Genomic DNA, 15513 nt, shown 5'->3' with positions numbered 1-15513 from the left:
ATTGTATGATAGGGTTGGGATTTATCAAATACCCTAAGGATCGATAGTGATAACTACCTTAAGGCAACTAGTTACTAGGTTTAGTATATTTGTGTGCAAAGCTATTCTTACTAAGTGTTTTCGCTTACCTAGTTGTTTCATGTTGTAGGTAAGTGCAAAAGCAAAGTGGAGCAGTGAATGCCAAAGTCTGCTTGAGGATATGTACATCTGGTCCAACTTGGGGACGTTTTTGATGGATCACTATTTTGAAAAGAAAAAGCTGGAAGTTTGTTATTTCTTTTGGGATAATTGTTTTGTTATAACTATGTGGAAGAGTAGTTGTATTTCCGTTTACTAAAATAAAAGTGTGTGCACATGATCTTTTAAAAGTATTTTTTATATGAATTTTCGGTACAACGAGTTAAAAGTAAATTTTTTAAATTTCCGCATGTTTTGCCTTGTATGTTTTGAGGGTCGTTACAATTATGACCTCTGATTATGACTTATTATGACCTAGAATATATTGTGATTTTGTATGATTAGTATAGGTTAACATTGTTATGAACTTTTGTATGATTTATGATATGTCTGTTATGACTACTTTTTATATGACTTTTTGTTTGTATTTTCCTTACTAGGCTTAGAAGCACACTCCTTATGATGTTGTTGTGCAGACAATTGAGGACAGAAAGGCCGGTGGCGAGTGAGACTAAGAGCTTAGTGATTATTCGTGGGGACCATATAGTCGAGGAATGATCAACGAGCCTATGTTTGGATAAATATATATTATTTAATTAATGGCTAGGGCAATTAAAATAAGTAATTTCTCATTAAAAAACTAAACAGAAAAATAAGAAAAAAGTGTATATTTATGTCTTATTTTACTATTACATATATGTTTGGATAAACAAAATACCTTAAATGACAAAATAAATAATTAATAAAAGAAAAAAATAATAAATTTAAGCACATAAATATTGTTTAGTTATAGTTTTGAAAAAAATAATTGATAGACTAATTTGAATACTTTAATATGAAATTTTAAAATATGTGATGAAAAATTATTGTGGCTCCTTTATTCTTTTTAATTTATTTACCTTATTTATATGACTTTATTACTTTTTATTTATTTTTTAAATTTATTTACCTTATTTAGATGACTTAAAAACTAACAGTGTTAGAAAATAATAAAAAAAAGTGTTAAATCTAACGGAAAACAACAATTTTCGTTAAACTCACATTTATAATATATACAGATATATTTTCACAGAATTCATTATGAGTTATTCAATATAAATTTATTACTTTTAAGTTTTAAGTTCTATTTTAAATTTTTTTTAGTTATTTTGAAATACTATGCAATATAAATAGGTAGTGTTAGGTCTTCTAAAAATGTGTAATTTTTCATAGTAAATTTTAGTTTTTGTTATAAAATTATTGAGAATAATATAAACTAAAATATAACAGTAGAGAAAGAGATAGATAAAGAGTAATGTAAAGGAAGAGTGAAATTTTGTGTGTTATTTCAATAGAGGAAGGACCCCTATTTATAGAGATAAATATGACCTAAGAAAATTAAGTAACTACCCTAAATACAATCAAGAATTAATACTGATATTTAACTTTAGGTAACCTAGTGATTCTCCATTAATATGGATATCCATATATATATAATATTTAACACCCAAATGTGACATTCATTAGCGGTAATTGTAGTAGATGGGCAGTCGATTCCACAAGGAGGTAACTAAGAACAAAAAAATTAGTAGAAAAATAAACAAAAAAAGTTAGTGAAAAGAAATGAAAATGGAAATGAATTTATGATTTTTGTTTTAATAATTTGATGGTAAAATAAAGAAAATAAAAAAAAAGAGGTAATCAAATATTAGAGAATAAAAATGTATCAAGAGTCACCCATGTGCATTGTTTAGTTATTTAGATTTTTGATTCACAAAATTACACAAACAAATAGTTCAAATCCCAACTACTTATTTGGAGTATTTAACATTAAAGTACATGCATGTTTCACAAAAATATATTTGAGTATTTATGTTCTTTCTTTGGAAGCAATATATTAATCTTAAAAGGGCGTGTGAAGTTTCTCTCTTCTCTCCACGATGAAGAAGAAGAAAGTCGCTCGAAAGCCTGCAACTAGAACTCGGACTGAGGAGAACACAATACCTACTGAACCTACTGTACCAGTTCACCATGATCAACAGGTTGAAGCAGATGGTTCTTCGACTGGGTTGGTAGGGAACCGGGGTCTACAATCACCGGAGTTGCGATCTGAGGATATTCATGATGTTCCGATAGATGATATTCTGGGTAAGGATGTGGACTCAATTGGTGGGAAAGGGGACTTTCAAGCTTCTGCCCAGGCTCATTGGGCGAATCTCAGAGAAAAATATCAGATTAATGAATCGGCTAAGCTTCATTATGCGGCTCCTCTTCTACAAAATGGGAAGAAAGTTGCCCAAATTGATTTGGAGGAGGTTTCTGAACAGGCTCAGAACTGGAATTCTGCTGTGATTTGTATGGTCTTGGGTGCAAATCCACCATTTGCAGTTTTTGAAGGGTTTGTTAAGAGAATTTGGGGACATTTGGGCATTGAACGGGTAGTGAGAATGCATATGGGTCTCACCATTGTCAAGTTCAATGATGAGGCTACAAGGGATTTTGTTTTGGAGAATGGAGTTGTGCAGTTTGATAGGAAGCCGGTTATTGTGAGGCCTTGGACTCAAGAACTAGACTCGATCAGATTGGTGCATTCTGTTCCTTTATGGATCCGGTTGCCAAATTTGGGGTTACAATATTGGGGGAAAAACTGTCTTAGTGCCTTAGTCAGTACAATTGGGAAGCCTATCATGGTGGATAAGTTTACTAAGGATAGATCTATGATAAAGTTTGCTAGGGTGTTGGTTGAAATGGATATTACAGATGACCCTCCCTTCATAATACATTTTGTTAATGAACGTGGTCAGCTCCAGGAACAATTTGTGGAATATGAATGGCTCCCCATTAAGTGCTCAACATGTAAGGGCTATGGACATAATGCTGCTGAATGCAAGAAAAGTGATACAAAAGTTTGGGTCTCTAAGAACAAACTAGATCCAAAATTGCCTTCTCCTGTTTCTGGTGCCGAGGCTGCAACGATAACACTTGGGGAGACACCTGAGTCTCATGAGGCTGCGATAGGGCCAAAGAGTACATCTATGGTAACTGGGACTGGTGAGGCTGTAGTTCAGGATAAGGCTCAGAGTACAAATCTAGCTCGGTCTCCAGCTAACAAGGAAAATTGGGAAGTGCCTAGGAAGATTGGGACATCTAAGAGTAAAAGTAAGACAGTAAGCTCACAGTTGGACAGGGATAAAAATGTTTTTAAAGTGCTTCAAGAACAGGTGACAGGGGAGATGAGTGGGGTTCCTTTTGACTCTTTTGCAGATGGATAGTACAAACATCTTTTGCTGGAACGTGAGGGGTTTGAATAAGAGGGACAAACAGCAAGCTATTTTGCGTCTCTTAAAGGTTAATAAAGTTGGTATTTGTGCTCTGTTAGAGAATAAACTCAAGGGTGATAAGGTTCAAGACATGATGTCTAAGGTGATGATTGGCTGGGATTGGTTCACTAGCCCGGTTTCAGAGGGAAGAATTCTGGTTTTGTGGCAGAGGTCCTTTGTCAATGTTCGAGTGCTGCTGGTTCACCAGCAATTTACTCACTGTCTGGTGCGCTTTTCTGGTTTACAACAGGAGGTGGTGGCTACTTTTGTCTATGGGTTCAGTATGTTAGCTGAGAGATTAGAAATGTGGAGGGGTTTATCATCTCTATCTACTCTAAACTTGCCTTGGCTGGTTATTGGAGACTTTAACTCAGTGTTTGAATTTGATGATAGAGTGGGGGGAAGGGAGATAGGAGCTAATGAGTTAGTTGACTCTAATGCTTGGCTTGCTAGTTCTCATCTTGCTAAACTTAAATGTGTTGGTTCAAACTTTACTTGGACTAATAAACAGGAGGGGGGTGATCGGGTCTATTCTAGAATAGATCATGCTTTTATTAATGAAGGTTGGATAGACTGTAAGATGCACTCCCTCGCTGAACTACATTGGGAAGTGTATTCTGATCATTGTTTCTTTCTTGTTAAAACTCTGTTGGCTGGGAATTTAGGAGTTCAACCGTTCAGATTTTTCAACTGTTGGACCACTCACAGAAATTTCAAGGAAACTGTCATGACCAGCTGGCTGAGACCTATGACAGCTGGAGGATTATGGGGTGTGACTAAGAAGCTAATGCGCCTGAAGCATATTCTGAGGAAGTTTAACAGTACAGAAATTGGTGATCTTGAGCAGCAGTTCCATCAAGCTAAGGGTGATTATCAAGTGGCTTTAACTAAAGTTCAAGAATCTCCCTTTGATATCCTTGCTCAGGAAACAGAAAAGACAGCTGCTATCAATTATAAAATCCACTATGCTAGGTATAGAAGCTTCTTGATTCAGCGGAGTAAAGTGACGTGGTTGCAAAAAGGAGATGAGAATACGGCCTAATTTCATGCTTGCATTAAAAAAAGGAGAGAGGAGAATCGGATTGTTTATTTTCTTAATGATACTGGGGACATCATTGATGATTATAATTCAGTAGTGAATCATTTTTTAGATCATTTTAAGAGTTTCATGGGCAGCTCTAGTACTGCTACTGGTTGTGTTAAAACAGAATGCATGGCAGTTGGGCCTTGTTTGGAGATTGATAAGCAGATGGATTTAATCAGAGACTTCACTAAGGCTGATGTTAAGAAAGCCATATTCAGTATTCCGGGTACAAAGTCCCTTGGGCTAGATGGGTATAACTCAACTTTCTACAAGGTTTTATGGAAGCAAATTGGGGATGAAATCTCGTTGGCAGTGCTGGATTTTTTCAACACTGGGAAGCTGCCTTCTGAGATTAATAAAACAGTAATCACTTTGGTCCCTAAAACTGAGGCTCCTAGTAGAGCAGTAGACTACCGCCCCATAGCTTGCTGCAGCACTCTTTACAAGTGCATCTCCAAAATGCTCTGCAGTAGACTTGCAGAAGTTCTTCCATTTATAATCAGTCCTAATCAGGGAGCGTTTATTCATGGGAGATCATTGGCTCATAACATACTTATTTTGCAGGACTTGATCAAGAACTATAATAGGAAGAACACTTCCCCGAGATGTGTTTTGAAGATTGACTTGAGTAAGGCGTATGATACAGTTGATTGGGGGTTTCTGGAAAGATTGTTGACCTGCTTTAGATTTCCTACCAGGTTTATAAATTGGATTATGGTTTGCCTCAGGGGTACCTCGTATACCCTTATGTTGAATGGGCGGCTGCAGGGGGGTTTTCAAGGGGTTAAGGGCCTTCGTCAAGGGGATCCTATATCTCCTTTATTGTTCGTTGTAGTAATGGAATATTTGTCTAGGCAGCTTCAATTTGGAGCGATCCAACCTATTTTTCGGTTCCACCCAATGTGTAAAAGTCTCAAAATCATCAATTTATGCTTTGCCGATGACTTAGTGATTTTTTGCAAAGCTAACTCTAACTCAGTTCAGGTTATTAAGCAAGTGTTTGCTGATTTTTGTACTAGTTCGGGTCTGTCGGCTAATCTCAACAAGTCTCAAGTTTTCTTTGGTGGTATCTCGGATCATGAAAAATCTAAGTTACAAGAAGTGCTTCAGTTTGAGGAAGGTTCATTCCCTCTCAAATATTTGGGGATCACTTTGCGGCCTACTAAATGGAAAGAGGCTGACTGTGGTGAAATTTTGAAAAAGATTAAGCTCCGTCTTCATACTTGGTCTAGTAGACACCTTTCTTATGCAGGAAGAGTTCAGCTCATTACTTCTGTTCTTCTTGGGCTGCGTAACTATTGGATGAATATCTTTCTTTTGCCCCAAAGTGTCATTAAGGAAGTCGACAAATTATGTATGTGGTTTCTCTGGGGACACAATGGGACTAGGAGTAATTTCCATCTTATTTCTTGGTCTACTGTGTGTTTGTCGAAATCCCTTGGTGGTTTGGGCTTTGGTGAAGGTCCTAAATGGAACAAGGCCTTGCTTGGGAAGTATATTTGGGCTATCAACCATCAACAAGAGACTTTGTGGGTCAAATGGATTCATTCGGTGTACTTAAAAGGGGCTGCTTTCTGGAACTACCAGCTAAAATCAGACACTAGCTGGTATTGGAAGAAACTCTGTCATTTGCGTAACTTGTTTGCTCAGGAGGATATTGATAATGCGAGTTATCATGGGAAGTTTAGGATTGGGCTGTTATGTGCTAAGCTTATCCACCAAAATCCGGCCAAGTACCATCAGTTTGTTTGGAATCGATTAAGTATTCCTAAGCACAAGTTTATCACTTGGCAAGCTGTTAACTCTAAGCTTTTAACTAGAGATCATCTAATTAGAGTTTCTATGGTTATTGAATTTGGCTCTTGCCCGGTTTGTGAGATGGCAGCTGAGAATCACAATCATTTATTTTTTGAGTGCCTCTTTTCTCAGCAGGTGGTTCGGCAGATTCAAGTCTGGGTTCGGTGCAAATGGCCTCTTAGTTTCACGGCTTGGACTGCTTGGATTGAGGATATGAAGGGGGGCTCTCATGCCTTGCTAGAGGCTGCTGTGTGTTCAGCAACCGTTTATCACCTGTGGCTTAATAGGAATTTTTGTCTGTTTCAGCACTTTTCTCAAAGTGTTAACTCTGTAATAGATTTGATCAAAAAAGACATAATGTTTAGACTTAGTTGTTTTAACTATAAGTTAGTCAGAGGTATTCAGCTGAGCTACTGATGGTAGCTGGGTTTGTCCGGTTTTTTGTCTGAGTCTGTGGACTTTGTCTGTATTCTTTGGTTTGTGATTAATGAATTCATTTTTCTTGATAAAAAAAAAAAAAATATTAATCTTATGAAAAATCTAAGAATGACACTATACCATTAGGCCATAATGCAATAAAAGCTTGAACATAAAACCAAGCATCAATGTTATTTATTATAACTTTAAATACATAGAAAAATCATGAATAATTCTATATATAATATTAGCAAAAATAAATAAAGATAAATAAGATGATAGAAAAACATAAATTACTCAAATGTATAAACTTTAAAAACACATATATTTAATAAAAAATGTGAATACCATCACTTTGCATATAGGATCATCCCTAACCTTCCAAGGAAGATTAGGTCATTATGCACATCATTCTCATAAGTATTCTATAGAGAAATATGAGAAGAAAAGTGAGAGGAAATTTTGCTAGACTTTTGCTACACTAAAAATTTCATATGAAATCGATAAAATGAGCTCCTATTTATAGAGTCTCAAAAAGGATCAAAATACAAAATAGAAATACATTTAGGTTTACAAATAAATAAATTACAAATAATAAAATCTGATTATTTAAAACTAAATTTTATTATTAATATTATTAATTTATAGTATTATCATGGCTGTTTTTGGTCTTATTAATTTGCATGAAGGTGGAGTGTGTTGAGGATGGGGAAATAGAGTTGATGAGATTGCAATTTGACAAAAAATGAACAAAAAAACAAAGAAATTTGACTAACGCATCCAGTGGGGATGCGACACGTGGCACGCAAGTTGGTGGGACACGTGGCAGGCGGTGGTCGCGCCACTTGGCAGGTGCATGTGAGAGGAGATAAGGAGAAGGCTGGCCCAAGGAAAATTGGGCCTAGGCCTGAATTTTGGGCTTCCTTTTTGTAAAAATGCCAACTTTTTCAATTGTTTCTTCAATTATGATTCTTTCTTTCTTCTTTCTTTTTCTTTATGCCTAAATGCATTTTAGTTCCTGAAAATTAAACACAAATTAAATTAAAATTAATATTTTCAATTATAAAATATATTACAATAATTCCATGAAAATATTAATTAAAACTTAATTTATTTTAAACTTCAAAACTAATAAATTGATATTTTCAAGCACTAATCACAATCACCAACTAGCTTATTGCTAGTCCCTAGCAATTCAAGATGGGAAGAAAATTATCAAGTTGAATAATCAAGTCAAAGCAAGAAAGACCATCTAAGAATTTTCAAAGTATCAGCAAGAAGTCAAAAATTACTATCAAAGCTACTTCAGTTGCAATTCCAAGTCGTGTGTGTGTGCACCAAACCATATTCATTTTTACCACAAGTCATTACAAAAATAGTATTGAAAAATCTCAAAATTATAAAGATCTCAATTCCGCATTCGTCTCAGGTATTGAAAATATTTTTATGAGAAGGATAACACTCTTGGAGTTGGAAATGTAACAATTAATGCTCAACTGAGAGAAGATGAACTTTTTGGGACAAACAATTTGAACAAGTATCGATCACAAGATAGGTACATCAACTTATTGAAATTCAAATGACAAACAACCTTTGAGATTTACAAGAGAAAACTCAAAGAATAAATAAGAAAATGAAACTATTAATATTTTAAAAAAAATATTTTTATGTTTATTTTTTATACAATATTTTTGTATTTATAAATATATTTATACAAAACTACAAAATAATAACATAAAAATATTTTTTAATACAAAAGTACAAAATAATAAGAGAAAGTGTTACTCATGTTCTTTATAATTTTTTTACTTTATTTTTCATATTTTTATTTATATATACTATTTTTTTTTGACAAGAGGCAACACATAGATGAAAATTACAAGAAAATACAATAAAACACAAATTTAAAATTATTACAAAGGCTCATTATATCATGAAAATTATCCCTCTAGTAAATGTCATGTTTTAAATTAAAAAAAATGTGACTTTACCAACTCAAATGATCAATAAACGTTCAAAAAGTTATTTTCTCAACTCTCACAACTCACCAAGAATTGACAAACTTTAAAATTGAAAATTTTCTCAAATTTTTGTGCTAGCAACCATTTTACCACATGTTTGGAAAGTGCACAAAAGAACTCTAGAAATCACTTCTTAATAGCTAAGGATAGTAAAAATTGACTCAAACCAACAAGTTGTACTCATGCTCAGATAATTTTGAGAAAACTTGACTTAAAAAATTTAACAAGACAGCAAGATTCTCCAAATAAATGCTCACCACCTCAACCGAAAATCAGACAGTGTTCTGAATGTCAAAATGAATATTCAATGAAAAAGATAGGGAAAGAGACCACCTGGAAGATGAAAATGTCCATGAGGTGAGAGCGGAAATAACCTGATAACAATACTAAAAAAAAATACAAAAATGGAAAAACACACAAAAATAAAAATAAAGGAAAAAACAACCAAACCATTTAGAATTTCAGAGTGTATAAACTGGATCCTCAAGAAGGACCTCTTCAACATGACTTACACTCTCGATGTAATGCTACAGTCTTTAACCATTGAATCTTAAAATTCTCCCATCGATTGGGTCCTTGACCTCAACAAATTCATTGGGAAATACTTGTTTTTACCACAAATGGACCAGTCCATCGTGGTCCCAATTTACCAAAGAGCAAGTGCAAACGAGAATCATATAGATGCAATTTTTGATTCAGGTCAAAGTGTTTTCGCAAGATCTATTTATCGTGAGGGATTTTCAAATTTGCTTTACAGATCCTGGAATTATCACATGCATTGTTTCTCAATTCCTCAATTTTAGATAAGATTTTGTGATTGATACCTACGACATTCAGATCAAAGTTGAGGGCCTTGATAGCCCAATAAGCTTTATGCTCGATCTCGACAGGTAAATGACATGCTTTTCCAAAGACAAGTCGGTAGGGAGACATCCCAAGAGGGGATTTGAAAGCAATGCGGTATGCCCAAAGAGCGTCTAGAAGACGTATAGACCAATCTTTACGGTCAGGATTTACCGTCTTTTCCAGAATGTGTTTTATCTCCCTATTGGCTAGCTTAGCTTGTCCATTAGTCTGTGGATGATATGCATTTGCAAATTTATGAAGTAAAATGTACTTACGCATAAGAGCCTTAAAAGATTTGTTGCAAAAGTGAGTGCCTTGATCACTAATGATAGCGCTCGAGTACCGAACCTTGATAACACATTTTCTTTTAAGAATTTGACAAATGTAGCGTTATCATTGGTTCGACAGGGTACTTCCTCAGCCCATTTTGAAACATAATCCACAATTAGAAGAATTTAAAGGTAGGGAAAAGAAGGTGGAAATGGTCCCATAAAGTCTATCCTCCAACAATCAAATATTTCGAAAACAAGAATTTGGTTCAAGGGCATCATGTGCCAACGGGACAAGGAACCTAAATTTTGGCACCTTATACAAGAACAAAAGAATAATTTGTGTCTTTAAACAAGGTGGGCTAGTAAAGACCGCACTGTAAGATTTTTGCAGTAGTCTTCTTCACATAGAAGTGACCACCACAAGTATCATTGTGGCAAAAATTCAGCACACTAGACACCTCATCGTCATGTATGCATCTTCGCATAATTTTTTCGGGGCAATATTTGAATAAGTATGGGTCATCCCAGAAGAAATTGTGCACCTCGACCAGAACTTTGCATTTTTCTTGTGAACTATACTCAGAAAGAAGTTCACATGTTACTAAGTAGTTAACAATGTGTGCATACCACGATAATATAGTAACAGAAAGAAATTTTTCATCGAGGAAATCATCATGAATAGGTTGACCATCAGTAGGATCACTGAATTCAAGTCGGGACAAGTGATTCGCGATGAATTTTTCAACACATTTCTTGTCTTTGATCATTATATCAAATTCCTTCAAGAGAAGGATCCACCGTATTAATCGCGCCTTATCATCCTTTTTGGAAAGGAGGTACTTAAGGGCGGAGTGATCTATGAAGATTGTAATAGGGGACCCAATGAAAAAAGCTCAGAATTTTTCGAGAGCAAAGACCACTGAAAGCAACTCTTTTTTAGTAGTGGAATAGTTCATTTGAGCACTAGTGATAGTTCGACTTGCATAATAGACAACAAAGGGTTTCCCCTGTAATGACCCAACTATTTCTAAGACCTTGGACCATTAAAACTACTTGACATAGCTACTACTATTTTGATACAAACATAAGAAATAACATAACTTTATTGAAAACCCAAAATATTGTATCAAATACAAGATAGTATAAAAATATAAAATGTGATAGATATGGTATGGGATCCCATCGTTTATAAAACATAAGACATAACTTTAAATACTAATTGCAGAATTACATCAAAAACATAATTTAAAAGACTAAAAATTAACGTCATCCTCGATCAACACACAGTCCATTGAATCCATTCATCCTTAACACACAAGCCAAGCTGTCATGAATCCTTCTGCCTTCCACATTCATTTTCCTGCATCAAGCTAAAAAAATAAAGGAGTGAGCCTAATGCCCAACAAGGAAAATCTACTAACAATCATATATCATAAACATAAGTCATATGACTATAAGAACATATATCATATAGGACTACAATATTAATGTCCATTAACTCATTAACATGGCATGTGATAAACCATCTAGGTCCTCTGTCTACTAATCGAGGCAGGTTAGATCACATGGTAGTATATGATAACCCATCTAGGTCCTCTACTAGTCGAGGTAGGGTAATCATAACTCTAAACCATGAAAATGATAAATAATCTTGGGGTTTTCTATCTAAGCAACTATAAGCCCCAAATGATTACAAGACATATTTATACATATATATACATATCATAACATAAAATATATAATAACATAAACATATAAGCACATACAATCTATCCTATTTTCCTTACCAACAGTCGGGATATTTGGGAACAAGAACGAGATTAGAACACTCCTAAAAGCCAACAGTAAGAATGGTGAGTATCTCTAAAGAATAAAGATGAAATGAGAACTAAACCATCAAGAAGAAACTTACTAAGAAGAACCTTAAGTTTCAAGAAACTTAAATACCTAATCAAGAATCATAAACAAAAGTTAGGATCTGAATAAAAGAAAACTAAAGAAAAATAAAGAACAATAAAGAACTGAACTTAGGGATAAGAATACCTTATGAATTGATCTAAACCTCGATACTGAAATCTCACTATATCTCACTTCCCAAGTGTTTAGAAAAGCTTAGAATGATAAAGCTTTTAACCCAAAATCCAAGTGTATCTCTCTATAGTAACACTAGCAACTTGGAGGCTCTGAACAATTGCTTGAAGAATGAAGAAAATGGCTGAGTACTAGGTCCTATTTATAGAGTTCAAGGAGTGAGACTAACCCCTTTTAATTTGAATAAATAAATGAATATAAAATGAAAAAGATTTGAATTTTCGTTCAACAGATGCCCAGAACTCGGTCAAAATCGTTCAAAGGCAGGTCCAAGTGGTTAAGGGTATTTTTAAATTTAAAAATCATCAACATTCAAAAATACATCACCAGGGGCGATATATCGCCTACCCTGGGTGATATATCGGCTCCGCCCTAATCCCAAGCCCTGTTCGAACATTCGTGCAAAGTCGATGTGTTTTCCATATCTTCCGTAGGCGATATATTGGCCCCTATAGCTGCGATATATTGGCATATGTTGATATATCAAACACGTATTTGCACTTTTTCAGCATATTTTGAATTGGATAAACAGCTTTGACTGAGTATAAATGTGATCCTAACTGTTTCTGGAAGGTTCTAGAGTTTCTAGATCTTCCTTTTATTAAAAATATTCATCAAAAATACTTATTTCCTTAATAATCATGATTATGACAAGTGACATTCTCTTAATGGTTCTATCTAAACCTTAGGTTATAATAAATATATTTCTAGAACCAGCAATATTAATCAAACCTTATGTTATAATTAATATTCTTAAACTATAGGTTAAACTTATAAAATCCATAACTGTTGCTATGAGTTTCCAACTAAGTCCCGACTTGAACCAAAATCCACGGAATCTATCATACTACAAACTACTACTAACTACTATTACTATCTAGCTAGCTAAGTAAATATTCTGGGACAACGAAGTGAGGGGATGTAGTGTCCTAAAACAACTCCCACAGCAAAGTTGCTGGCATCACAAATGATTTCAAAAGGAAGACTCCAATTGGGTGACTGAATGATAGGAGCAGAAGTGAATGAGGTCACAAGTGTTCAGAATGAATCCTCGCACTTTGGTGTCCTCTCAAATACAAAATCTTTGGCTAGGAGATTACATAATGGAGAAGAAATCATTGAAACGTTTTGTATGAACCTTCGATAGAAACCAACATGACCAAGGAATGAGCTAATGTCTTTGACAGTCTTAGGGGTGGGCAATTTTGAGATGAGATCAATTTTAGATTGATAAACCTCAATCCCTCTTTGAGAAACAATGTGGCCAAAGACTATGCCGGAAGATACCATGAAATGGCACTTCTCCCAATTAAGTACAAGACTTTTCTCAATGCATCATTTTAAAACTCCTTCAAGGTTGAGAAGGCAAGTATCAAAAGATTTTCCAAATACAGTTAATTCATTAATGAATACTTTCATAGATTTTTCAATCATGTCATTGAAGATACTCATCATGCATCTTTGGATAGTAGCTGGTGCATTACACAATCCAAATGGCATATGCTGGAAAACATAAGTGCAAAAGGACAAGTGAAAGTGGTCTTATCTTGGTCCTCTAATGCAATATCAATTTGATAATAGCATGAATATCCATTAGGAAAGAAATAGAAAGGATGACTAGCTACACGCTTAAGGATTTGATCAATGAATGGGAGCAGAAAATGATCTTTGCGGGAAGCAACATTTAATTTTCGATAATCAATGCACATGCACCATCCCATCACAATTCTTGTGGGGACAAAAGGGCCCTTTCTCATTTTGTACAATGGTTACACCCGATTCCTTGGGTACTACATGAGTTGGAGCCTCATCTCCATATTGGTTCGATGAGAGAAAATTAAAGGGTAATACCTTTGATATTAGTAAGCGTCCAACCTATCGTAGATTTATGCGTTCGCAATAGCTCGAGTAACTGCAGTTCTTGAGAATTTTGAAGGTTGGAAAAAATGATACTGGAAGGGTTTCAACGTCTTCTAGGAAGACATGTTTTAAACCCCCAGGTAGTTGGGTCAATTGAACAATTATAACCTTTTCAGCTGAAGTATTTGCTTGTGCCCTCTCATGAGGTAGATCTTCAAAGAAAGGCTTCCAAAACTTTGTCCCTCTGTTTTGTGAGTCTTTATGATAAAAAATTGCAAGAGCAAACTCAATAAAGTCGGGACTTTCATACTCAGATATAAGGAGGAGTTCATCAAGATTATCAAAATTTCTTTGCAATTGAATATCCTTGGGAATTAGAGTGTCAATCATAAAAGTTTGATAACAATCGTCATCCTCTCAGGGTTGTTTTCCAATGTGGAAAATATTTTCATCTAGCATCATATTTCCAAAAGATATCTTCATTAGACCATTTAGACTATTGATTAAAGCATTTATAGTAGCAAGGAATGGTCTTCCAAGGATAATATGAATTTTTGACTCCATATTTACCACAGATTGGGTATCAAGAATAAGAAAATCCACGGGGTAATAGAATTTTTCAATTTGAACTAGAACATCCTCAACAATACCTCGCGATTTTTTGATGGAGCGGTCAGAAAGCTGTAGCACAACAGATGTTGGCTTCATTTCTCCAAGACTGAGTTGAAAGTACACAAAATAAAGCATGAGATTTACACTCGCGCCAAGGTCAAGTAAAGTTTGGCTGACTTCGTGAGTCCTAACTTGGCAGAAAATGGTGGGACAATCGAGATCTTTGTATTTTGGCGATGTTTTCTTGTTCTATCACCGCACTCACTGGTACAGTCAAGAAAGCATTTTTCTTGATATGATGCTTCCTTTTTGCAGTGCATAGATCCTTGCTGGGTTTTTGGCATAAGCCGACACTTATTTTATGATGTGAAGCAAAGGTAGATTAATCTTCACTTGTGTCAAGTGCTCAAGGATTTCTACTCAGTTATCAGGAATTTTCCCAATAGGTCTCAAAGCCTAGGGAAATGGCATTTTTGTAGAAGCATTGAGTGGTACACTTGCAAGATTAACTTTTGGAGTGCTTGAAGTGGTGATTTTTATGGATGGATCTTCCAAAGTTTTACCACTTCTAGTTGTGATGGCTTTAACCTCCTTAACATTTTGATTGTTGGAGTTGGAGGACTCGATCATATGTTGCCCTAGTACATTGAATAGAGGTTGAGAAGGAATTTTGCCTTTTTCAGAAAAAGCCAAGGATCCAGTCAGATTTGAAAATTGACTTTTCATTTCCTTCATTTCTTCCATCATTTGGCGATTTATTTTTCTTTGTTCCTCTATGAATGCATGAAGGGTATTCTCAAGAGAATTTCTTTGTTGATGAGCATTGTATTAAGGCACAGAATATGCCTTTGGTGGTTGAGCTTGATGCTCATTTCTCCATTGGCTTCCATACGAATGAGCTTGCTTGGAATCTCTCCAATTGAAATTTGGGTGATTTGTTCAGCCAAGGTTGTGTGTATGGAAGAATTGCTTGTTATATGCCCCTAAGGCATTACATTGCTCCTCATAAACCCCCATCATTTCATTATATGCTAAGA

General features: G+C 35.0%; 1 protein-coding gene across 1 annotated transcript; it reads left to right on the top strand.

The window, feature by feature from the left end:
• The first annotated feature begins 2096 nt into the window (after positions 1–2096).
• On the top strand, positions 2097–4518 carry LOC133806061 (uncharacterized). Its single transcript, XM_062244196.1, has 2 exons — positions 2097–3377; positions 3421–4518. Exons 1-2 carry the CDS (start codon positions 2097–2099, stop codon positions 4516–4518), a joined length of 2379 nt encoding a protein of 792 aa, XP_062100180.1.
• Positions 4519–15513: the final 10995 nt, after the last annotated feature.

The sequence above is a fragment of the Humulus lupulus genome, chromosome X (assembly GCF_963169125.1).
Source record: "Humulus lupulus chromosome X, drHumLupu1.1, whole genome shotgun sequence".
Taxonomy (NCBI): domain Eukaryota; kingdom Viridiplantae; phylum Streptophyta; class Magnoliopsida; order Rosales; family Cannabaceae; genus Humulus; species Humulus lupulus.
This window is presented reverse-complemented; position numbering and strand designations above follow the sequence as displayed.